The 26,761-nt window shown below is 38.0% G+C and overlaps 1 protein-coding gene across 2 annotated transcripts in view; it reads left to right on the forward strand.

Annotated features, from left to right (window-relative positions):
• Positions 1-26,761, forward strand: part of STK26 (serine/threonine kinase 26) — a 51,423-nt gene that overhangs the window by 13,112 nt on the left and 11,550 nt on the right. For both annotated transcript variants that reach the window (XM_034649011.1, XM_019803449.2), the window contains exons 2-3: positions 16,925-17,155; positions 25,186-25,242. In XM_034649011.1, coding sequence (XP_034504902.1) covers positions 16,925-17,155; positions 25,186-25,242 — 288 coding nt within the window. The remainder of the gene's footprint in view (positions 1-16,924; positions 17,156-25,185; positions 25,243-26,761) is intronic.

Consider the following 26,761-nt stretch of genomic DNA (forward strand, 5'->3'; position numbering starts at 1 on the left):
TTGTGTCTGCTGAGGTTCGGGCATCGTTTTGGAGGCTGCAGTGTAAACCCTGCTTAGGGAAGGTAGAATTTCATAATACCAGAGGATTACTGCTGCCTCATGAGCAAACCGAAAATGTAGGTGAGGGAAAAGGTGTTGGACTCTGCAAGAAGAGACAGTATTTCCAAGGAAGGGGGAAAAAAAGTAGCCTCCTGCTTTAAAGATTGAGAATTCTGTCTTTATTTTTTAGAATGGGAAATTTCTCTACTTTCTGCAGAGAAGAGAAAAAGCTAACAGAAAAGGAAATTGGGGAGGTAATTGTCATTCATTTCTTTCTTGTTGCTTGTGACTTCTGTGATAAAAGTGGCATTTACATAATTGATTTGCTGTGGCAAGGGACCCTATGTAAAGAGTCTTTTGGGTCGGGAGAAAGCTTGTGAAAGATCTGGGGGGGAAGAGCTGACATCATAGCGATGGTGATTTCAGCTGCTTTTCTGTTTAAGATGTGCAATTTTGATGGCGTGTGTACTGGGCCAGTAAATTGTTTCTAGACACTTGGAGTCATTTTGCGTGGCCTTTTATTTTTTTCCTTCTATAGGCGAAATGATTACCTTTCAGTAACAAGGAAAAGCACTAGATCATCACTGGATTATATTTGGCTAATTTGGACTGTTATTTGGGTGGGGGCAGGGGAGTGAGGTTAAAGAGAAGGAATCTTCTTTCAAATGACTGGGTTTAATATTGTTACTTTTCCAGTAGGTGCTGGCCTTAAAAGTCCCCTTCAGGGAATGATTAAAACAGTTCTTTGGAGCATTGCAAGGCTGAGTAGCATCTCAGATTTACTTTAAAATAAGTTTGCTTAATGACTTTTTAGCACCTCTTGATTTATGTCCTGGCTGAGAGAAGAGTTCTAAGTGGTATGTAGTCCAATTGCTTTTTTCTAAGAACACTTATGGGTACTAAATACTGTGTGTTTCTGTTGTTGGCTTTTAACTTTTCAGGAGTTTAAAAGCTATAAATGTCTTCATACTTGAAAAATCAACAAAGATTGTTTTCTGCTTAGGGATTACAGCCCCCATCTCATGTACCCTTGTTCACCCACATGCCAGGGTTCTTTAGGAGAGTCGATCTGTATATCTAGAAGCATTTTCATTTCTTTTGTGTGTATTTTTTGAGCACAGTGTGTCATGCAGTGATAGTGTAAGTATGATCCTGATTGAAAGACGAAGCACACTTTTAGACAATTTTTAAAAACTCCTCTAATCAGAAAGATGATCTGTATATTATGAAAGAATATTTTTATTTAATATGGACAAGTGGTTCCAGAACTTGAGAATTTAATAATTTTTTTTCCAGGACACTAAATCATTTCTTCCTAGCTACTAGAACGAAGAATGTAGTGTATTCTGTTCCTCTATACTATGAAATCATGCCTACATGCGTCTCCTCAAATGTAAAGTGAGGAGATTGTAGAGGGTAACTCATAAGCTCTGAAACTGTGAATGTGGGGGATTCTGCTCAGGGCTCTGGACTAGGTTATTATTTATAAAAGGTAAAGCACGTATGACTATGCATATATGGAAGGGATCAGGTCCCTGTTCCAAACAAATTTTGAATTAGATGTAATTAATTTTCTACTGAGGCAATTAATGTGTAATTACTTCTCTACTGTGTGTAATTATAGTGAGGCTGTAAAGTTTGGCTTATGCTTTGGACAAAAGTTTCTGGAAATTTTGGATTTTAACTTCTCCGTAGTAAATATTTCTGAATGCCTGTGTTTTTTCAAAATAATAATGATCACCTTCTTGCAGTAGTGTTAATCTAATGCAGCCTTTCTCAACCACAGTTATGATCTGAACCATAAAACAGAGAAAAGGATTTAAGTTAATGTTTTCTCAAACTAAGATCATTCTAGATATATTAGAGCAGAATTTATTTATTATATACAATGGATTCCTTAAAGCAGCCATCAGCACACTATAGCCAAGGGTCAAGCCCTGCCTGCAGGCTGTTTGCATGGAGCCTGCAAGCTAAAAAATATTTTTTATGTTTTTAAAAGAGTCATTGAACAAGAAGAGGAAATATGACAGGGGCCACAAAATGTACCTGGCCCACAAAGCTTAAGACATTTACTATGTGGCCCTTTACAGAATAATTTGCTGACCACTATCTTAGGGTATGGGACTACACTGAGAACTGCTGATCTAAATAAAGGAAACGTTTCATAGTATTTGCTCTGAGGTTAGGGATACAGTAAGATAATAGGAAAGTTGCTCTTTTTGAAAGTAATTGACTTATATTTTGGTCCCATTACTGTGATGCTAAATAGGTAGACATTTTTGTTTTCTAGACAGAAATTTTAGTGGTTGAATTATATGGAAAGTTGTATTGGTGATGATACTATGATAAATTATGTGTATGTGTGTATACAGATAAATTTTAATATTTTTCTTAGTTTCTAAAGTAAGAAAATAAAAGTGGGAGAATTTTATATAGGAACACAGTAGAAGGCACTGATTGCTTCTATCACTATTTTAAATTAGAGGGTGATGCCTATTAGAGAAGGAAAGTGAATAGAGTGCTAGTGTCAGACATAATCACATTTGTTTCCTCCTTGTACTGAACGAGTGCCTTCACCCTACAATTAATGTCTCAGGTTTGTCAGCAGTAAGGAGAATAGTACTTAATCAAAAATGCATTAAAATTATTAGATCATAGCATATGAAATAATCAGGCTCTACCAAATGCTGCTTAACTACTTGATTTAGTGGGGGAGGTGCTATCAGCCATAAAATATATTTTGGTAAATCACAAAATTATCAAGGAAGAAAAAGACTAGCAGGCATTATTTGTTAATTTGCCGCTGATTTCTTTTATCTCCATATTCAGTTAATCATGAAGATCTATGAGGGTTCTTTTTTTTCCCCCCCGGAAAGTGTCAGACATCATCTCTTCTTTTATCATGGCATTCTAGCCTTTGTCACTAAGTAGGCTCAGGGCTAGGTGCAGACAGGAGGGAGCTACCTGAAACACACACTTGATTTTTCCACTCGTCTGCTGAAAGCTTTCAGTGGCTCCCTCCTAGCTTGTCCAGAAATTCCTAGGAAAAATGAGTCAAGCCAGCCTGCTGGGATGGTCAGGAAAGACATCACTGGGTAGCTGAGCTGGCTTTAAGACTGGGTGGGAGGAAGGGAAAGAAATTCACCAAGGCAAGAAAAAGAAAGGACAAAGGGATTTCTAGGGTTGTGTTTTTCAGAGTGTTTTCTGGGTCCTTTCATGGTGGGCAGTGAGGATTTGTTTGGTGAGTGGTACTTTCTCTCTGGTTAGGGCTGTAAAATGATAGGGTACAAGTCAGCTCAAGTTGTAGATCACAGATCTTTTTGGGTAGCACACTGTTCAAAGCATTTTAATTACTTTGAATTGCTCATCAAGCTTGTTTTGGCTATGGCAATTCAAGAACTAATCAAGGAACTTTGTCATTTGTCTCCATCCTGAGGTTATATGTTTGTTATTGCCCCTCCCCATCCCACCCCCAGCTAGAAATCACTCCTTATAAAATTTAAAAAAAAAACAAATATTTTTAAGGGTTACTCCCAGTTCTAAAATAAAATGACCCCTTAACATTCCTAAAGAGACTATATAGCATATTTTTTGGAGGAAAAAATTAACATTTTGTACATATATTAAAATTTGGTACTGGATGTTGATTATCCTTATTGGAGAATTGCAGTTTTGTTGATTGGTAAATGAACTAAGACTATAAATTTTAACTAATATCCTAGCCACAGCTGTGTCGAGAACACGTAAACAGCCTTATGTTTATAATGGTGTTTGCTAAAAATTAAAAGATTGAACTCGTATTAGTAGACATCTCATAATGTCAGTAACATTTCCCCCCTTTATTTGAATGTTGAATTTGTCAAACGTTGTGCTTTGGTAACATGAACAGATTTCAGCAATGTCAGCACAAACCAATGGGGGTTCAAACTGGTAAATCTTAGGGATAGGGATTAGGATATTCACAAGTGCTGTTGACAGTGGAGTGTAGGGTAGGACGGAGATAGGTTTGAGAAATTTCAGTTCAGGAAAAGTTGGTAAACCCAAGAGGAGATTAATTTACAACAAAAGCTGGAATTCTTTGGGGAAATGGAAATATGATCATATTCAGGGCCTTTTTTTTTCCCCAAATAAAGTGGTATCCCCTATGCAAGGGGAAAGGAATAACAGTAATAAAATCATCAGTGAGGATGTTGAAATCCAGCCCCTGTTTTGTTAGTGTAACAAATTTGTTCCTGTAAGCTAATTCCTCACACATGTTGGGTGCACCATGGTGCTGAGCGCAGAGCTAACTTTTATGTTCTTGTAGTAGTTCTTCTCACCTTAGGTTTTCAGGTACAACTATTACCCACAGAGATACCCCATTTTACTTGATTCCTGAGTGTATTCTTGTTTATTAATACACTGCTTCAAAACTTTTAAAAAAGTAGATAGGACATAAAAATAACAAGCATTATTTTAGCTCCACACACACACACACACACACACACACACACAGACACTCTGATGATATTTTTCACTTCGGGGAACTACAGAGTCGATTGTTGAAAATATTAGAGACCATTCTTTTAGAGTATTCTAGAATCTCCTCTCTAGTCTTTGTATTTGCCAAGATTAAAATTCTTTGCTGTTGACACCATCATGCCATCAGTATCATTTTCTTGGGATCATAGAATTAAAGCCAGCAGGACCTAAGAGGTAATTTTCCTTAGTCCTAAGATTCCATTGGGTAACTCCTTGCAAATACAATTTGATTAAGTCCGTTCAAAGTATAGATTTGATTAAAGAGAAAAATGTTGGAGGGAAATCATACTGCAGCCACGTTCTCATTAAGAATGAAAAGGTAAGTCTATGTAAAATTCCACTGTTTCAATCAGTGTTAATTTTCTAAAAGAATTCATGGTGTTAATAATTTAGTGCTGTGCTTACAAGCTTCAAACCTATTGATTTTAATTGGAGTTCCCCATCTAGAAGGAAGATAGGCAGCGAGCAAATCAATTTTGTTTTAATCTGATGCATTTTAATAAGTGTGCTGAAGATTCACGGTAACATCTGCGATGGCTCGATATTTGCTATAGGTGTCTCTGCCTTACATTCTATCCAAAGATGTTTATTTCTAAAGGTACTTGAATGGCATCCTTTTATTTTACCTCCAGGATGGATAACATAAAATGAGGCTCTCAGCGTCCATCATGTTAAAGCGCCCTGTGTGTGGGTTTGATTAAATAATGGCCTGAATAAATTAGGGTATCTGTTTTATCATTTCTATATTAGCAGAATCTTTTCTTCCTTTCACTGTATAGCATCATCCCCCTTTCCAAATGAATATTTTATAGTTAGAGCTTGTTATCAATCCCAGGCCATATTTATGTAACATCCTGTCTAGTCAGTAATAATCCCTTTATTTTAACATTAATGCTTATGGTTAAACCTGATCCTTGATTGAATTGTGTATTTCTATATGTGTTTAGCCTGAGTAAATTAAAAGAAGTGTACAGCAGAATGATACACCAATTGCCACTCTTTGAGACCTTTAATCTTTGCATTAGAGTATGAAATTGTCCTAGACTCTCCAGGACACACAGTAGCCATGTGGCTCTGGTTAATAGTGATTGCAGTTGTGCTTCCAATAATCATATTTGCATAGATTAGTGATATACATCCTTGTGGGTATGGCTACTACCAACTCCCCTTTGGGTTTATCTCCATATTACGTTAAGAACTGCTATTTTGCAACCTAAAGAGCTCTCCAAGTAGAAAGAAAAAACTCTCAAAGTTTTCACTTTGGAAAGTTTCTGTTATGTGAATCACATGCGAGGGTAGGGATTGACTTAGAATTTCCAACCTATTTTAACATCCTTCAGTTTATTGAATGTAATCTCCCTTGTACCAAATGTCGGAAATCAAACTACAAATGAAAGGATAACCTCAGAGTGAAGATTGCAGGTAAGTTGTAAACACCCTGCAAACATCCAAGGACTACATACAGTATATACAATGCATTGCACTAGGTGCTTACTGAGACAGAGCCCCATCCTTAATGAGCTTATTCATTTGAGAAAAGAACGATCATGGCAATGAAAGAGAGTGCGAAGATAATAAAATGTTTTCTGTGCGGAGGTTCCAGCAAAGAGCTATGGGAGGGCAGGGGATAAAGCAATTGATTCTTTTAGGTGATCAGGTTACCCTGGGGAGTTGGGAAGGTGTTTCGTTTGTTTGTTTGTTTGTTTGCTTGTTTTTAAGAGATCTGGTATTTCCAGAGATGGGGGAGTGTGAGGGTTTTGTTGACAGAGAAAATGGCATGACTCAAAGGCTCAAAAATAAGAAAGTAAAATTGTTCCCAGTGGAGCATTGCATTCAAGTTTGTATGTCCAAGCCACTACTCACTGAAGTATTGTGTTTGATATATGATAAGATATCCCTGAAGTTTTCCCTTTGGGCACTTAGTTTTGTTGGGTGTTCTAATTCTGTATATGGGCAAGTATAATTACATTACTTTATGAATAAATTTACAGTGAAAGGAGAGGAAGTTGAATAGAACCTTAGGTCCTATATGAGCTGAACTTCTGGCTCCCCTTGACTTCCTTAGAGCAGTCACTTGTATACAATGGGACATGGTCAGTGTGAGAGGCGAGAGGGCAGGTGGGACAGTAACTCACCCTGTTGCTCTTTATCCATCCTTGGCGTCCGAGCCTGCTGCATTATAGGATCAGGGAGTTGGGACTCCAGTGCAGTCTACTAGTGATTCTGAATTGCTTGCTGCAACAATGGGGTCGTGTAAGCTTTCCATTTGAGCCATTTTATACCACTACAGAATTGGCCATGTGACCAGTGCCAGTTCATCCCCTACCTTAATGATTGCTTCAAAACTAGAGTTGGCAACTGCCAGGGATACAAGGAGGGGAACAAAGCAACTTGGCTTCTAATACCTCACAAATTCACAGTGTCAAAACAGGAAGGGATTTAGAGATCATTGAGCCCACCTCTTTCCCTCATTTTACAGATGGTGAAGCCGACATCTAATCCCTGAGTTCTTGTAATTTCCGGGATAAGCAAAATGAAGGCAATTTTGCCTGACCTCTCTGCTTTCTTTACCTCTGTAATACTTATAAGAAACCAGACCTCCTTCTTCCTCTGGAATGGCTGTAAGGTCAGAGAGAAATGAGCTAAATGATGCAATGGCATTTGCATCCAGCATTTATTGTGATGATAGCCTTAGACTTTTTGGTTTATTGAGAGAAGAATGTGATTGTTTGCAGGATGTCTCCTTCCCCTTTACCCATGGCTATAATTAAAGGTTTAAGGGAACTTCAAATCCAGAAAGTTAGTCAAAAAGACAAAATTAGTTATTTCCTTTCATTTAAGAGGCCTTAGACCCGAAGATGATTTACCTGGCTGACCAAGATAATCTGACATTTCTACTTCCAATTAAAATGGCAGGAATTTCAAGATCTGTCTAGGAAATAGAGCTTTAAAAAGTGCTGCCCAGCTAGCATTCTGTTTCTTAGGGATTTCTAAGAGAGGGGAGGTGATGGTTAAATTTCTTCTTGTGCTTTCTGCATTTAATTTTTCTTTAGAAAAACGTGGCACATGGAAAAGCGACAATAGAATCAAAGAGATGTTCCATTCTTCTTTACCCGATTGTAAATGGGACTGTCTTACCAACGCGTGTAAAGAACTGCCTTCTTCACATCCCAGAATGTGTCCCGCTCACTCCATTGTTCTTTCCCTCTGCTCTGAGCTTGGGTACAGAGAAGAAAGCACGTTAGGAAGGCAGAGGAAGCTCTTCTCTTATCCTCTCTTGAGTAGGAGGAATTCAGATGAAGGAATATTTTCAATTATTCTTTTGTTCTTAAAGGTGAAGTAGACTCAAAATTATTAATCAGGAGAAACTCCTCAAACTGCTGTGTTATTCATGCCGCTACATCAAAACCTTTTGTAATAATTTCAATGAAGTTATCTTTTGCTACAATATTTTCCAAGTATTTTTGCTAATGAGGTACATTTAAAAATAGGAATAATAAACTAAAGGAAAGATGAGAAAGTACTTATAAACTTAATTTTATTTCTGCCTTATGAACACATTTTTCTTCTTGTTGCTGGGCACAAAATTGCTGGAAGTTTAAATCGTTGCTTAAGAGTACAAACTAATACTGTATGAGACCTTTGACTTCATGCTCTGCCAGTAAGATCAGAGCTGCCTCATCCATCTCAAAACTGCCTTTTAAGTGGTAAGTAAAGACGGGGACTCCACTGTGAGTTGATAAAATGCTATGTCATGACCACAAGGAAGACCAGGGTTGTCGTAACTACATTTTTGACTACAGTTAATTTATTTCATTGCGTATACGTGAAACTGGGCGATTTGACATTTTTGCTGTATGTTGCAAAAGCAAATTATAATAACCTTTGAAAGAGATAGAAAAATGTGAGTGTGGCATAAAAATAGGCAAACTGGGGACATTTTCTTTGCACTTTGATAGTTTGAGCTCTCAAACATAGAAATACAAACTCAGACGACTGACCACCTGAAGGAAATTGAGCTCAAGCCCAACTCTCCACGTTTAATTTGAAACACATACAGACATACCAGCTTTTACCTTAGTTCTTACTCTGTCATACACAAAATATAGTGAGGCTAAATATTTTACTTCAGAAGTCTAAATCACAGAGGTCTCTTAAGAATTCCATCAGCTTGTATCAGATACTTGTAATATGAACCTGTTGTACAGAGGAGAGAAATACTCTAACATCACATCCTTCAAAAGTTTAGAAAAAATTATGTTTGTTTTATTCTTCTCGTTGTTAAAGTAATCTGAGTATTCACATAGTCATGTGAACAATTCTCTGCCCATATAAAACCTAGCACAAAAATACTATTTTTATTCTTGGACAATTTCATCAACTTGAGGGTCTTTTTAAATGAACAGAACTGAAAGCCTTAGCATTAAGGGTTACGGAAGTGTTAAGGGTTACAACAAATCACTGATAAAGCTGGAATTGGAGCTGTTGGTTTCCAGACATTGGATCCTATGGGAATCACAGGATGGAATACCATCACTACCTTGCCTCCCACACTCCAGAGGCTAGGCCATTGCAGTTTAGTTACTGACATGGAAAAAATGGGCCAAAATAGTAACCTTGCCAGAAAGTCAAGATTCCCTACAGGTCACTTCTCTGTGGAATTGAAGTATAAAATATTTGGTAATCACGCATATCTGCAGGGATTAGTCAATTGCATAGTGATTCCAAAATTGTAAGAAATCATATCATTTGGAGGAGAGGAAAATTCTATTTTACATTTTTCAAATTTTTAGGTTTCAAAGTTTTCAGATTCTTTAAATGTAGGGATATTCCTAAGTAGACGTTGGACAGTTATGTGCTCTGTTTGTGATGGAAAATAATTTTGGTTTTATAGCAAAAGAGTATAATTTAAGTTACAAATTGATCCAAGCTGTAGTGAAAGAACCTTATACTTAGGAGTCAGGGGACCTGGGTTCAAGTCTGAGCTTTGCCACTAGTTAACTAACTTATATCCTTGAACAATTTATAACCGCTATAAGCTATGGGGTTTTTTCGCCTATAAAAATGGATTTTGGATCAGATGTTTGCTAAGTTCCTGTCCATCTCAAAGATCCTATAATTCTTTTAATTTCAGGATTTCTGTTTCCCTTCTTAACCTTTCCCTACCTCTGCCATTATTTTAACATAAACGGCCTTAAATTTCATAGCTTCCATTTGGTGGTATTAGCCTGGGACACAGTGGGCATACAATAAATGCTTGTTACTGATGGAGGTGATAAGGAGTTGGTGTAAATGACCTACACGTTTCCTCCCAGCTGTAAAAGCCTGTGACTGTTATAGTTCTATCCAGGGAGAAGTCAGTTGAGCTTGGATCATATATAGCACTTTAAAAAGATGGATAGTGTCCTGTGGTCTTAAACATAAGCAGTGCTAAGAGGTATATGGCTGTTGATTTTAAATTTATGTATTTTTTTCTGGCAGTAGCTTGATTAGGAAACACTCAACAAACTTTTGAGGCAAGTGTTTATAGAGCAGTTGACAAATCTTAACACAGGCAGTCATAATGGAACTAATTGCATTTGAGGCTCATGGAGCCCCTAGAAAATGATTTCTATGCATTCTACCTGTTAGATGACAGGTGATAGTATAGACATGGAAGTAATCCAGAAAAGCTTTTCCTCTCTAGCTTTGGAGAACTAATCTGAGCAATTTCAATAGTTAGTTAAGTGGGTATATCTCTAGTCTTTAATATATTGTTAGGCTACAGTTTTTAGTTATCCTCTGTGACTGTCCGGGCATCCTGAGTTCACTGCAGGTCACTCCTGGTGTTACCACTTGAGACTTTGAAGAGAGTAAGAGGTCTTCCTTTCTAAGCCTGATATCATTAGCGCATTCTTTGCTCATCATTTCCTGTATTCCCCTCTTCATGAGTGAGGCACTGGCAGGCCTCTATACAGATCAGTCTTTGTAAAGTACAAAAAGTATCATATAGCCAAGAGCCTCCACAGTATGGATTTTATTATCGTAGGGAGGCAAGTGTAAAACCTGTCTTGAGGTCAGCTTTGCTCAGCTGGGTTCTTAGTTCTTGAAGGTTCTTTCACTTGAGCTCAACCCTTTCTGGTCAAATTCTCTGAGAAATCATTTACCTTCTCTTCCCTAAATCTATTACGTTTTTACTCTCAGCTCCAGACTGGAGGTTTTACTTTGACTACCTCAGATTCAAAGAAGCAGATTGTGTACCTTTGGTTTTTGTACCACCTTGGGCTTTCCAGGTCTCCGTTCTATTAAAACCTCAAGGCTAATTCTAATTCTGTTTACAATTTTCTAGTTTCTCCTGATTCAGTTATTCCTAATCCTCCTGATGGGGCTCAGGATATGCTACCCCAAAATATAGCACCTTGGCATATTGAATATTTTAAGCTAAAGGAGTTTGAGGAAATAGAAGCTGGAAGGTCACTCTGACTGACTCTCTCCCTTCCCTTCCTCCCTGCCCCTCTCCCCCGAAGCAGGTCATAAGACCCTCATGTGGGAGGTGTTCTCATAGTACTGGAAAGAAAGGAGCATCCTTACCTCCAAAGACAAAAGGATGCCAAGAAGAATCTGAACAAACAGGCCTTGGCTGTGTTTCCCCCAGTTTACTACATTTAGCTCACAGTCTTTGCCCTTTTCCACAATCTTTTGCTCTTTGTCAAACCTAGCATTAAAACACACCAGTTTAGGGGTGCCTGGGTGGCTCAGTTGGTTGCGCATCCAACACTTGGTTTTGGCTCAGGTCTTGATCTCAGGGTCATGGGATTGAGCCACGTGTTAGCCTCCCCTCTCCTCCTCTCCTGCTCATGCTCTCTCTCTCAAATAAATAAATAAATAAATAAATAAATAAATAAATAAAATCCTTTTCAAAAGCCCACCAGTTTAACAATTTTTTTGAGTCTTCACTTCCTTATGGAGGGTCCAGTATCATGTAAAACTTATATTAAATAAATGTATATGCTTTTCTTCTGTTAATCCATCTTTGTGAGTTTTATTTTCAGACCCAACTAGGGACCTTAAGAAGGTCAAGGAAAACTTTTTCCTTACCTCCACCCGTCTCCACAATTTGTACCCATTTTCTACTAGCTAAAAACTTTTACTCTTTGCCGATGTTGGCTGTTAACTCAAGTGTCATCAATTAGATCTGAACCTATTATGTACCCTGCTATTACATACACCATATTGTGTTTTAAAAAAAAGTGTTTGAAGATACATACACAGAGAGTATGGGAGATTGCACTCTGGGCTATCGTGCCTCGGTTTTGTGGCACTTCCTGGGGTCTTGGCCTCTGGATAGTGAAGGAATAAACTGAAGTAATTACCAAAAAAAAAAAAAAGAGAGAGAGGGAGAGAGAGTGTACGGGATACATTGTGTTTTGGTAAATATTACTTTTCTGGTCTTATTTGAGGGTAGGCACTAATTTTAGAGATGTATTCTTAGAAGTATTGCAGACTAAATTTTTCAAATACAGCTATATATATATAAATACCAAAGTCCCTTTGGTTTACTTTTAATCTCTGAGTTGTCCACTTTTAGTGTGCACAGTTAGAAGAGAGCCACAGGCTTGCCTGGGAAAAATAGGGGTGATGAGTTCCCTATAATCAAGGATACAAATTTCAGATGTCTGCTCAGTGGTTCCCAATGCCGATGTCAAGTCTGGTGCCAAAATGACTACATAGGAAGTAGTTTAGAGTACTTTAAAACAAAAACTTACCGCTGGGCCCTAATTTCAGAGATCCCGAATCAGTACTATGGGGATGAGGCATAGATATCTGCATTTAAAAAGTTGTCCTGGTGACTCCAGTGGGTAGCCAGGACTGGAGAGCCCTTAGAGAACCCTTAAGAATCCTTCCAGCCCTCTGATTCTGTGATTTAAGTTTCTTCCCTCTGCCTCCGACTTTCTACAGTAAGATGTCTCTTTTGGATATGCTAAGAGTATTTCCATACTGAAAGCTTGTTGCTGCCGTTACTGTTTTAGTAGTAATGATAACTTCTAAGACTTAAATTTGTATCGGTGTACTTAGAGCCAAAGAGTTCAAATCCAAACACAGTCCGATGAACGTCCTAAGGTGGACCTGTGAGGTCCCCATGTGCACAGACCTGTTTTTGTGGGGCATGTATAAATCGTCTATCATTAGTTGTAAATCCATTTGAAGTCAATGTAGCCATTCCTCCCATTTGCTGCTATTGAACTTAGAGCTCCGTCCTGCGCCATGGCTTTGAGAAGGCAATGCAAATACAGATCTAGTAGTAAACTGGGATTTTGCAGTAGAGGTAGGAAGATTAGGAGATTTTAGTTTTCTTTGGAAATTCTTAATATTCTCTAATATTTTAATATTCTTAAAATTTGATCGGGATGCAGAGGGAGCTGACTTGATTTTCTTAGACTAAAGAAGAGTGATGTGAACAAGTGGGCAAATCAGTTTCTATATGAAGAAATAGGTGGTTTCCTATTGCATTGCTTGAGATGCTTACCATGTATTTGCTTGATTTTGCCCTTGCACAAAAAACCAGAAAGAATACCTGTCCTGATAAAGATTTGGTATACATTGGCTTAAGAAGCTAGTGAGACAGTGAAGGGAAAGAGAACTTCGATATTATCTACCCAAGATTCAGGACTTGGTAAACAGGGCAGGGATCTCTATCCTTCCGGAAGTCAGGGAGGAGAGGTTCTACTCGGGAAAAGTTGTTTTCATGATTCCCCCCACTCTAGACATTAGGGTTTTCAGTGACAAGTTTTCGTCCCAAAATAAAGGAGTGGGAAGTGCAAACATTGTGTAAAAGCTTTCTTTTTTCCTTTCTCCAATATGGTATTTCTTGATTTAAAATCAGAAGTTATCATGAGTTAGGATTCACTTCAGAGCTTGTTTAAAATGCGAAATGTGACTTGATGTTTAAATCTTTGTTTACATACTTTCAGGAACCCATTTTATTATAGAACAGCTGTGTTCTCCCAGGGGTTGATTGTTTCAGTGAAATCGTTTTAAAACATGAATTAAAGAGATTAGGATTTAATCTTCGTTGCTTACAGCAACAAAAAATCTTGTTATAAAGTTAAGGAATACACTTCCTAGTCCAGAACGTGCTATCAGAGAGTACATCCTATGTATTTTTTAATCAATGGTATACTTACAAATTTCAGATTTGTTTTGTGGTTATATCAGAAAAATGGAAAGATTTGTTCCTTTCATTTTTCCAAACCCACTGAATTTAGCAACTTACAGAGAGGTGAACCTATCACCGAGCTTTGGCAAGTATTTTTGCCACAAGGTACTAGGAAGACAAGAACCATCACCAAAAATAGGAAGAAGTAACTAGTGGGTTAGCTACTATGTGATATTAAGCACAACAAAGTATAGTGTCTTGCTAAGGAAACCCCAACAAAATCAATAATGGTGGTACTCAAGTTTTAGAGAAGGTATATAATAAAATGTAAGCATTAAAGACCCATTTGCAGCCTACTGGAAATCTAAATTGTTTTTAAAAGCCCGTATGGGTAGCTCAAGATAGTATTTGTTCAGTGTGGGTACTGGAGATGGGTGCGGCTAACAAGGAACTTGCAGCATCAAAGAAAAAAAATCAATCAAGGAGAATGGGGAAGCTTATAAATTAAGCAGGTCATGTACAAACTGAATTTTGGGCAAGTTGGAAAAAAAAAGTTGGTGAAATTCTTCAAAATCGGTCATAAGCTTTTAGTTGCTCAAAGGCAGGCGGTTTAATGGAATCGTTAGTGGATCTATTTGATGCTGCTGCTGTTGCAAACAGCTTGATGAGAAACAAAAATAAACTTTAACGATCTTGTTGTCTAATAACAGAAAATCTAAGGGAACATGCTAACTCTATAATTGTCTCCTGAAATTGTTGATTAGGTAAAATTGTAGTAAATGAACAGATAATGTAGGTCCAATTGACAGATTAAACATATATAGCTCACCAGCCCTAGATAGCATCCTTCTATTTTTTGAAGCATTCAAGTACAAACTAATAACGTGCCTTTTGGGGGGAGGTTTGGAAATCTTGTGTTTCTGTTTGATCAGTAGTACATATTCAGCAATATGAGTTTTAAGTAAGGATATAAATATTGTCTCGTGGGAGGAAAGTTTGAATTCAAAATTGTGCTAAAACAAAGGATATTTCTGAATCAGGAAGGGACAGTGAATTTATGAATATCCGAAGCTTTTGTTAACCTAAAAAGCTATGCTTCATTAAAGATTTTGTTGTAGCAAAATGTTGACTTATTCTGGATTCCTACTGCGAGATGAGTTGTGGAAGCTCAGCATATTACCATTCCCAAATGAGCACTAGCAATTATGATCAAGGCAGAGAATCTTGTTTCAGCCATTGATGAGAATATTACATACAGATAGGATCCCAAGGAAAGAAAAACAAGACTCATAGATTCTTGAGTCTTTTGCATTCTGTGTTTACCTGGTGGTTTAGTACAGATGGGGTGATTGGAATGTCAGAATTGGAAAGAGAAGGAAAGTGAAAAGGTAATGTTTTGCTGGCAGAATGTTAGAACTTTAAACAGTTCACCTACTTACAGCTTAGGTTAGGCGTTCTCTCACCATCACTACACTTGCATTAATATGCAAACTCTGTCTAGTCAGCTGCTTTATTCTAAAAAGTGCCTGCCCCCTTTTTTTTGGAGTATAATTCACATACAATGTTATATTAGTTTCAGGCTTACAACGTAATGATTCATACGTTACTTAGTGCTCACGACAATAAGTGTAGTCACCATCAGTCAGCAAACGATGTTACTGTAATATTGTTGACTATATTCCCTATGCTGGACGTTTCATCTCTTTGACTTAAATAACTGGATGTTTGTATCTCTCAGTCCCCTTTATCTATTTCACCTGCTCCCCAAGCCCCCTCTTCTTTGGCAGCCATCAGTTTGTTCTCTGTATTTAAGAGTCTGTTTTTTGTTTTGTTTTGTTTAGATTCCACATATAAATGAAATTACATGGTATTTGTCTTTCTCTGTCTGACTTATATCACTTAGCATTATACCCTCTAGTTTCATCCATGTCATCACAAATGGCAAGATCTTGCTTTTTTTATGACTGAGTAATATTATATCATATATATACCGCATGTTCTTTATCCATTCATCTATCAGCGAACACTTGGGCTGCTTCCATATTCTGGCTATTGTAAGTAATGCTGCAATAAACATAGGGGTGCATATATCTTTTAGAATTAATGTTTTCGTTTTCTTTGGGTAAATAACCAGTAGCGGAATTACTGGATCATATAATATTTCTATTTTTAACTTTTTGAGGAACCTCCGTATGTTTTCTACAGTGGCTACACCAATTTCCATTCCCACCAACAGTGCACAAGGGTTCCTTTTTCTCCACATCCTCGCCAACACTTGTTATTTTTTTGGTCAGCCATTCTGATAGGTGTAAGGTGATATCTCATTGTAGTTTTGATTTGCATTTCCCTGATGATGAGTGATGTTGAGCATCTTTTCATGTGTCTGTTGGCCATCTGGATGCCTTTGGAAAAATGTCTATTTGGGGGTCACCTGGGTGGCTCAGTCAGTTAAGCATCAGACTCTTGATTTTGACTTGAGTCAACATCTCAGGGTCCTGGGATCGGCGCCCACATTGGGCCCCAAGCTCAGCGGGGAGTCTGCTTGAGATTCTCTACCTCTCCCTCTGCCCCTCCTACCTGCTTGCATGCATGTGTGTGCATGGTCTCTCTCTCTTTGATAAATAAATCTTAAAAAAGAAAAATGTCTACTCAGGGCTTTTGCCTATTTTTTAATCAGATTATTTGGTTTTTTGGTGTTGAGTTATTTATGTAAGTTTTTTAAATATGAATTATGTATTAACCCCTTATTAGGCATATCATTTGCAGATATCTTCTCCTGTTCAATAGGTTGCCTTTTCGTTTTGTTGATGATTTCTTTCACTGTGCAAAAGCTTTTTATGTTGGTGTAGTCCCAATAGTTGATTTTTGTTTTTGTCTCCCTTGCCTAAGGAAATATATCTAGAAAAAAATGTTGCTAAGGCCGTTGTCAAAGTAAAAATTACCTGGCCCTTTGACAGGCAACAGAGACAACATTTGCTGTATGGGATTGTTTGTGGTAACAAGATCAGCTAAGCCCAGTTAGTATGGGTGATCCGGTAGAATATGGACTAGCTGGCTGTTTGGGATTATAATTGCTCTAACAAAGTGCATTTGGAGAGTCAAGGGAGTTTGTATGCTTTTAAAAATGTGTTATTGTCTTACGTAATTTATTTTTCCTTTCATGTAAAAAAAATTTGATGCAAAACATTTGTGTTCTTTTCTTTGTCTCTCTCCCCGGCTCCCCCTTAGAATAACATAGCTGATCCAGAAGAACTGTTTACAAAATTAGAGCGCATTGGGAAAGGCTCCTTTGGAGAAGTTTTCAAAGGAATTGATAACCGTACCCAGCAAGTGGTTGCTATTAAAATCATAGACCTCGAGGAAGCCGAAGATGAAATTGAAGACATTCAGCAAGAAATAACTGTTTTGAGTCAGTGTGACAGCTCGTATGTAACAAAATACTATGGATCATATTTAAAGGTAATGTGTGTGTTGTATTATTTAAGTCATAAGGTATTTTCATTATAAGTTTTTCTTTCTTTTTTTTAATTCTATTTTTTGAAAGGCAATGTCTTAAATTAGGATTTGGCAGTCTTTGGCCTCCAGGCAGAATCCAGCTCCATTTATAGTGCCAAATAAACTGTTTTTAGATTTAGCAGCTGTATCCTGAATGCATCCCAGCGCTCGGCTGCACCGTTATTCCACACCTGAACTTTGGGTTGACGAGGGAGCAGAAATGCAGCTGGTCCTTGAGACATATCCTTTGTCAGGAAAGAGCTTTCCCCCTGGGCTTTCACACATTATTCTCAGTGGCCCAGTCTGTCTCAACCTCAGAATTGATGGGATATATAAGTATGTCATTTATTCCATTGAGTTACGGTGGTTATTTACACACCTTTCTCTCCCTCCAGATTATGAGCAAATTGATGGCAGGGAGTTTATAGCCCAACCAGTCTTGGTTTTTACATCACTTAGCACAGGACATGGCACATCTTAAGCCCGTGGTAAATATCTGTTGAAGTGGAGTCAAATGGAATATTATCTGTCCTCTCCCCTCCCCCAACAGAAGTTGGGATTTTTGTTTCCAGGATCATGGAATTACCAGACACCTGAGGTCATGGCAGATGGAGATGTGATTGCATAACACAATACTCTTTGGTTAGTAAAACCCAAGAGTTCTTGGGTTCCAGAGTTAGAAGTCAGGTTCTGGGGGCACCTGGGTAGCTCAGTCGGTTAAGCGTCTGCCTTCTCCTCAGGTCATGATCTCAGGGTTCTGGGATTGAGTCCCATGTCAGGCTCCCTGCTCAGTGGGGAGTCTGCTTCTCCCTCTCCCTCTGCTGCTCCCCCTGCTTTTGCTCTCTCTCTGTCTCAAATAAATAAATAAAATCTTGAAAAAAAAGTCAGGATCTGTGTCTACTGAAATGTGAAGAATAAATAGAAAAATCCAGCTTAGGTTACAGTTACAATTATTTTAAAATTAAAAATTTTTAGCCCCATGTTGAAATTTTTCAAAGGAAGACAATTTAAGTTAGATCTTTGCTTTTCAGGGTTTACAAGGGGGGAAAGAGTTTTGTTTGGTTGGTTGGTTGGTTGGTTGCTTGGTTTTTCGTTCATCTATCTCTAGGCCAAAAAGGATGTGTTTATAACTCATCAAACTATTGGCCTGCATAAGAATTAATGCTATCTTTTTAAATTCTGCTGACCAAATAAACCCTAGGATAATCTATCTATATGCGTTACCACTGATTTAGAAATCATAAATTTCACTGCCTTTTTACAAAGCCTGTTTATTCTAATATTACATGAATTAGATGAATGTGGAATGAATGCGTAGTAGACTAAATCCTTAAACAGCCTGTCACTGTGTGTCATACACTGTATTAGGTGCTGGAGATATAAAAATGAATAACCTGGGTGGCTCAGTCAGTTGAGCCTCTGGCTCTTGGTTTTGGTTCAGGTCATGATCTTATGGGTCGTAGGATCGAGCCCCACGTCCGGCTCCACGCTCAGCAGGAGTCTGCTTGGTGATTCTCTTCCTGTGCCCCTTCCTTCCCCCCTCTCGGGAATAAATAAATCTTTTAAAAAAAATGAATAACTCACCCCTGCCATAAAGGAGCTCACAGTCCCACATTGCACTAGAAGGGTGCAGATTTTGTGATTAAGTATGTACAAGGTACAGCTGGGGCACAAATAAGCAAGTAGTCACTTCTGTCGTTTTGAGGGGAGGGTGGTGGTGTGAAGGAAAGGCTTCCAAGAGGAGATGGTAGTTCCTATTCAGTTGGAATTGAATGTTAGCCATTACTCTCTTTAATTGTACACACAATTGATTCTGTGTGGCATATGTTGCTTTTGAATTCTTTTCCACAAAACTTATTTAGTGGGTCAGACTCCTTTTAAGGAATCCTGAGAGATCGTTCAGTCTCAATACATTTAGGTCTCCCTCCTGCTTCCCATAGCAGGCTTGGTTTGAGGCAGCCTCAGGAATTTGTTGTTGATGTTGTTGTTGTTGTTGTGTGTGTGTGTTGTTTAGTCATCTGGTTAACTCTTTCTGGATTGAATCCTGGTAATTCCAGACCTACTCTAGAGCAAACCTTAACCTTTGCTATTCTTAGGCACCTATAACACATAAGCTCTTTTCGGTAACTGACTAAAAATATTAAATAAGCCCTATTCCAAATGGGTTATTCTATATTATATTGAAAATGAGTACCAACATGGTATTGACTGTTTCATTGGTTGCTTATAGACTTTGTTAACTCAGACTCGGTACTCATGGAAAATGAATTATAGCTGTTTGTATTATTTATTCCAAAGATTTCATGTTTTTAAAAAAATTCCCCTCATAGTGTACTTGTACTAGTCACCCAATAAATATTTAACATTTAAATAAATAAAATAGATTGTCTTGTCCAAATCTTGATTATAGAATGTTCTCAGACTAGTCAGTGAATCAGGACCATTGTCCATGATGTCTTCTTAAAGGATTAAACTGAAGTATTTTTATCCCCTTTGCCATCATTAATTAAAGTCCACGATATGGGGGCGCCTGGGTGGCACAGTGGTTAAGCGTCTGCCTTCGGCTCAGGGCGTGATCCCGGCGTTGTGGGATCGAGCCCCACATCAGGCTCCTCTGCTAGGAGCCTGCTTCTTTCTCTCCCACTCCCCCTGCTTGTGTTCCCTCTCTCGCTGGCTGTCTCTATCTCTGTCAAATAAATAAATAAAATCTTTAAAAAAAAAAAAAAAAGTCCACGATATGAAAGACTACTTTGAAAAACATGTCACTTCTTGATAAAATTGTAGAAATTCACAGCTGGCTGATATTGATTATTTGTATCCTGAATCTATTTACATTAGAATAAATAAATGTATGTGTATTATCTCTATATACATGTGCATATATATACACACAGAAATAGCTTATGATATTATAAGCTTTTAATATCATTTATTTAAATTACCAACTTAAATTGACCAACTTGTTTATTTTCCATTTATATTAAAACAGTGAGACTCTGTAGGCTTGCTTTTTTTTTTTAAACTAAAATCACATCAAATATAGCAGGGTTCTGTTTAATGGAGTCAATATAACTCAAGGCTACATCCTCTAAGTACCATCAGAGACCTGCATTATGAATCGACTTATGTTTTTATTGTGGTGCATCCTTCCATTTCAGATGACGTGGGGGATTTTGTGAGTCAAGTTAATTGAGTATGGTAGGATATGGGTTTTTCTCAGGTTGTCTTTACACAGGATATCATACATATCCAAGACCTCACTGTAAGCTGTAGGAAAAGTTACTGCACTTGAGAGAAAATTATATGCTCTCTGAACTGTATGCAGTTGTAGTGATTTCCTTGAAACATGCAAAAATGTACAAGGTATTCATTTTGACTGAGCTTACTGTGTAACTTCATTTTTAAAAACAAGAGTAAAAACCAGACAAACATCAGTATGACCACAGTATTTTCCTTTAATTTTAGTTCACTGCAGATTTTCTTGAGAGACAAAGTTAGTCTTTACGAAGAGTGCTAAAATAAGCAAACCCTTCCCTTCTGATCTCATAATATTGGAAAAATCTTTTATAATCTTTAAATATTTTTTTAGTTCGATGTAAATCTTAAAATGAAGCTCGCTCAGGCATTGAATAGAATTTGAATCATGCCTTTATTTGCTGCTAAAAATCGCCTTTAGATTTCTGTTTATGTTAAGAAAATATGCCCCCCTCCACATTCCACCACCTTGATATTTATCAAAAAAAAAAAAAGAATTGAATGATAGGAGTAAAATATTCCAGAATAGGGTCTATAAAGTTCTGTGACCTTCTCACTGTTTTTCCTGAGACTTTTGTGTGTGTTTACTCCCAGCATATGGTGAATGTTTCTGGAACGTTCCTTAGTTAAAAATTGTGTTTTGGAGTTTTCTTATAAAACTTCAAGGAAATTGAAGAGGGAAAAATTTTCTCCTCCTTACAGTATTTTTTCCTCAAAACAAATACAGCTTTAAACTTGAGATAACACACCTCTACAGAGCCCCATATTAGATTCAGTTTAGCAGACATTTATTTATTGAGTGCCCTACTATGTATATTCCTTTCATTCTACATATTTGCCCTGATCAGTCTCCTCTTTCTCATGACAGCTTCTCTTTTTTTTCTTTTAAGGTTGACTGATTGATTTGAAAGGGGGGAGGGGCAGAGGGAGAGAATCTCCAGCAGACTCTGTGCTGAATGCCAGCCCCATGTGGGGCTCAATCCCACAACCCTGAGACATGACCTGAGCTGAAATCACGAGTTGGACGCTTAGCTGAGTGAGCCACCCAGGCACCCCTATCGTGACAACTTCTAAATTCATGTCTCTGGTTCTAGCCTCTCTCCTTAGCCCCAGATAGATATATCTAACTTGCTTCATATTACCCACTTATCTGTGGGTACATCAAGTACAATAACCCTAACAAGGAGGAGTAGCATTTGAACAAGAATTTGAGCATAATTTTGGTGAGGGTGAAGTGTGGAGAAGGTATTCTAGTTTGGAAGAAAATGACTCAAGAGTAGTAAAGCATGTGACAAGATGATCTCTCCTGTCCCTTGTGGTTCTATAAAATTTTACGTGCTGTTTCCTTTTTATTGTGGTAAAATATACATCATAAAATTGACCATTTTAACCATTTTAAGTGTACAGTTCTGTGGCAGTAAGTACATTCATGTTTTTGTGCAACCATCACCACCATCCATCTCCAGAACTTTGGCATCTTCCTCAACTGAAACTCTGTACCCATTAAACTATGATTCCCCATTGTCTCCTCTCCACAGTCCTTGGTACCTCCCATTCTACTTCTTGTCGCTATGAATTTGATGACTCTGGGTTCCTTATATAGGTGGAATCAGAGAGCATTTGTCCTTTGGTAACTGGTTGACTTTAGTTGTGCATTTTGGAATATATGGTCAATGTCATGATTGGCTAGGAGATTCATTGGCCAGCCCATTTAATTCAACATGTATTTAATATATAGTACAATAATCTTCTCTCAAATACATATAATGGGTATTTTAAATGTTTTTTTTTCTATGAACAAATGAATTCCAAATTCTGCAGTAGCCTTTCTCCCCGCTTTGGCCAAGCGTCTGTTTAGCGGCAAACAGTGGGGTTCAATGGCCTTCCTGTGGGGTGACAGAGGTGACACTACAGACGCCAGTAATTTGTTGGCACAAGGCTCCAAGTTCTCCCCAGTAAGTAGTACAATCTAGAGTCCTTACTCTTGAGGCCTTCTGAATTTTGGAACGGATAGCCATTTCCTAACCCCTGACCACCCATGTTGATGCAGGACTTTAAACTTACTCCTCCAAGCCGTTGTTAAATTGTGTAGGTCACTTTGTAAGTGGAGAAGTGGAGTTTTTCCTTAAGGGACTTCCTGTGCTTCAGTGTGCCGGATGTACAGTTACGGTTTGCAGTCAGTGGCTCTTTTGGAATTTTAAACCGGTATATAGATATCATCTCAGCCTTTTAAATTATTTAAAAGCAAGCCAAACATACTTATTTGCATTCTCCAACACAAACATCTTTGCACCAAAATCAAAGGTAGAAGTTGTAGTCCTCCAAAAGAACATAAACATAGAGTCTAGGCTCTTCGGTTTTGTTTTGTTTGCAATTGGTGTTTTCCCTGAGACCTGCTGTGGACAAGGAACCTGTAAGAAGAATCTCTGTGGGTGAAGCTTCCTTGAGCAGGGAAGAGCTCCACCAGCCTCACTTCAGCTCCCACACCTGCGTAGCCTTCTTTTGAAGGTCCAGAACTGTGGCGGTTTTCCAGTGAGGCTTGTCTGCAGAAGTGGCGATCAGAAGGAAGCAGGCAGAAAATCTGACCTGCAGCTCTGGTTCCTTCCCTGCCCTGTTTCTGAAGAGTCCCGGTCCCACCCAACAGCTTGCTTGCAAGGAGGAAGCCGCCTTTCTCAGATCTGGAAGTTGCTTACGCATAACTTTAATAACATTTTAAGCTTTCCATAAATATGCTTTAGTGGAGGACAGACAGTTGGTAAGTTTCTGTTTTGAGTCGCTACCCTCCCAAAAAAAGGACACACGTTGTTTCAAACTCGGAAAACAGATGCTTTCATTCACGCAGAACTAGAAAATAGATAAACGTGTTTAATAAGATCTTTTTGTTTGTCTTTTAAATATTAGGGGAATGGGAAGCATTCTGAATTCATAAGGTAGTACATAGGACTTACTAGAAACAAACTTGTGGCAAAAGAAAAAATTCTCAGGCTATGCGGCGTTGTGAGAAACACTTTTTTCTTCTCTTGAAAAAAGTATAAAGATGCATCAGGTTGACAATTCTCAGGTTCTGAGGGCCTGATTTCTAGACATAAAAACAAGTTACCTGAAGCACTCCCAGAACTCTTTCCCCTCCCCACTGTTACAAGGACGTATTTCCTCTTTCCTGTCCTAGACACCACCACTGGCAAAGACTCTCGGCTCTTTCTTTCTTCAGTTCAGGCTGTGATAGGGGAGTGGATGTTAAGACTGGGGGAAAGGTACATTATCCCCCTCCCCTCTCATTCATCCTGCATGGTGTCATCATCCAGAAAGAAAGGAGGAATCCTTTCATCTTAATTTAACCGAGCCCTTCCTCCCTGGGCCCGAACACTAGGCCACCTCCCAGTCCCTACGTGACAGTGTCACCCATCGTCATGTTACTAGGGTCCATTCTCTTGCCATGCTAACGTCCCAGCCTCATGGAGACACATGGACATTTTGATTGGAACTCCTGAGTACTTCCCAGGGAGTGTAGAGTTTGACGGCTCCTGACAGTAGCTGGAGAATCTTCATCCCACAGCCAGGGCTGTAAAGGTAAGAAATGCGTCCCTGGCATCCCAAGTTGAACCATAACACTGAGTGCATTTATCCCCTGGAAACGTTGTGAGGGTGTAAATAGTAGTTCGTTTCTCTGGCATTCTTCCTGCTACACTGTGGATGCCTTCGTGTTCAGTTATCTTTTGTGGGGGGACTACCCCAGGAACCTCAACTTTATTTTTATGGGAAAAATGCTTGCTTTCCCATTTTGAAATACCTTACTGAAAAATGGACTTTTAGAACACAAGCCATTCACAGCTTGGCTCCTTGCCAGGATAGTAAAATCAACCGATCCACTTACAGTCAAATCTGTGGTCCCACAAAAATGCACAGAATACCATTCATGAAATGATTTGGGGAGAGAAGTGTCCCTTGTATTTCAAACTACAGCTGAAAGAAGAAAAGATTTAATGGTTTATTCCAATTTTTTGTGTGCATATGTGTGTGTGCCTGATTTGAAATGTATATACATGTGCTTACCCGATTTCTTCTTGTACAACTTACAGTGAAGTTAATTCTACCTGGAGTAATCAAGTAATCCTATGCTTTTCAAGCTACACACTCCCTTTCTGTTAACCATGTACCTCAGCAGTAGGGGTTGGGGGCGAGGAGAGATAATATCCTTTCTAGGCTCCACATGTGTACCAAAATACCCATTAATCATGGCTGATAAAAGTGATACAGTACATGGGAACCAAAGCCAAAAACTGTAATAAGGCAAACTATCCAGTGTACTCAAACTCTAAAATTACATGGGAAGTGCCCAGAAGCCCCATTTAAAATTTCTACAAGTCTCCATATACCTCCTCATTCTTTAATGTAACTATCTTTTTCTTTCAGAATCATCCAAAATAATAATTTAAGGCTATGGTTTCTTTTTTCTGGGTTTTATAAAAATTGCTAATAGTTCAACAGTAAAAAAAATAATAATAATTTGTTCTTCACTTTGCTGTATCACAGGCTAAATAGGTTGGGAGGAAGGTCAAGACTCAGAACTTTACTTTCATTTATAATGTTCTATGGAAAAATATATGCTGGGCTTCAAACAAGTAATTTTAAACTTGTATTTTAGAACCAGCACATTAGTATGTCAGATTTAATATTTTATGCTAGTATGTTATTTGGCTCAGGTTTGTGATTATTAAATTGTTCCATGGCTTTTACAGGGTTCAAAATTATGGATTATAATGGAATACCTGGGTGGTGGTTCAGCACTGGATCTTGTAAGTATTTTTAAATAATTACACACATGCACTTCTATACTTTAACTTTTTTCTTTTGACTGGAGTAAGCAATGGCTTTTGGGCAAGCTGAGTGGTTGCTCAGTTAATATGTTCAAATTAAACACTTTATTCAGGACCACTACCCTTATGTAGATTGAGCTAGATTGCAGGATGGGCATATTACTGACATTCTTAGAGAGTGTATGAAATGTGAATAGCTTAATGAAATAAAGCTCTGCAAATTAGAACTGTATCTGACAACTGCTATCAGTTTAGAGTTTTACTTTGCAAGCATTCCCCTGCAAAGATAGAGTGCTCTTGGAGTTTTAAAAATGTGTGATTCAGGTAACTGTCACAAAAACTGGTTCTTGGGTTCTCACCAAATAGGCCTACAGACCCAGTTCCCTACAGAATTCTCTCTGCCCCTCTCTAGGCCATTTGGAAATGTGCTGGCATTTTTGGTTATCATAATAACTTGGAAGTGCTAAGGACATTTTAGTGGGCAAAGACCAGGATGCTAAAATCCTGCCCTGAGCAGAACTTTCACACAATGAAGCTGTGATTACACACAAAATCCGTTTGAGAAACACAGGTTGTTTTCCTCAAGTTGGTGTGGCTCTATCATTGCTGTTTTTTCCCCCTTTTACGTCTTTATTAATATGACATTGTATTTAAAATTCAGTATGCATTACTAGAGGCGACTTTGTGTAGTAGGATGGCCAGTGGGCTGGCCTATAGGAGTTTGAGGTTATGGGGCTAGCTGCCTTCATAACTAAATCTGTGGCTGTGAACCAGACACATAAAATCCTTAGACTTGGATATCCTATAAAACAAAGAAGTTATTTCTAAGTTCTCTTCTGTCTTTAATATTATATGACTTGTATTTCCTTAGCATGCTTCTGCTTTTGAAATTATAGAGTATGCTGTTTCTAAAAATAAAGTGTTTTGATGATTAAGATCATCAAGTAATATTTTAACTCTTATTTTCAAGTGGAGATGAGTTTTCCCAACCGTGAGTGATTAAATATTTCTAAAAAGATTTAATCCTTCCTGCCAATGACTCCAAAGTTTCAAATAATCCTATGAACAGAAATGACTGTAAGAGATTTTGTTTCCTTTAAACCGAACCATATTTAAAGCATTCTAAAGAAATGGTAATTAAACTTGATGGAGAGTCTCATCTCCTTCTAGGAATTCATCTCATTTTAATCAATTGCTGAGTTATGTAATCCTTCCTTGTGTCTAATCTAATTCTTATATCCTAAAGCTTGAGTTCATTTTTTCTTTCTCTTTCCTCTCTAGTGATAGAACACAACTGGTGTTTCTTTGTATAATAATCCTTCATGCTTATGGAGTCAGATCTCATTCTTTTCTTGAAGTTAAATGACCCCATTTCCATTTGTCTTGTCACGTAGTTTTATTCCACAACAGTGTTTTCATTAGCTCCACAAGAAGCCTGCCAATTGCTCCACGATCCTCCTTTTTCTACTTTTTAAATATTAAGAGCCCATTTCAAATT

Source organism: Ailuropoda melanoleuca, chromosome X, assembly GCF_002007445.2.
Source record: "Ailuropoda melanoleuca isolate Jingjing chromosome X, ASM200744v2, whole genome shotgun sequence".
NCBI lineage: Eukaryota > Metazoa > Chordata > Mammalia > Carnivora > Ursidae > Ailuropoda > Ailuropoda melanoleuca.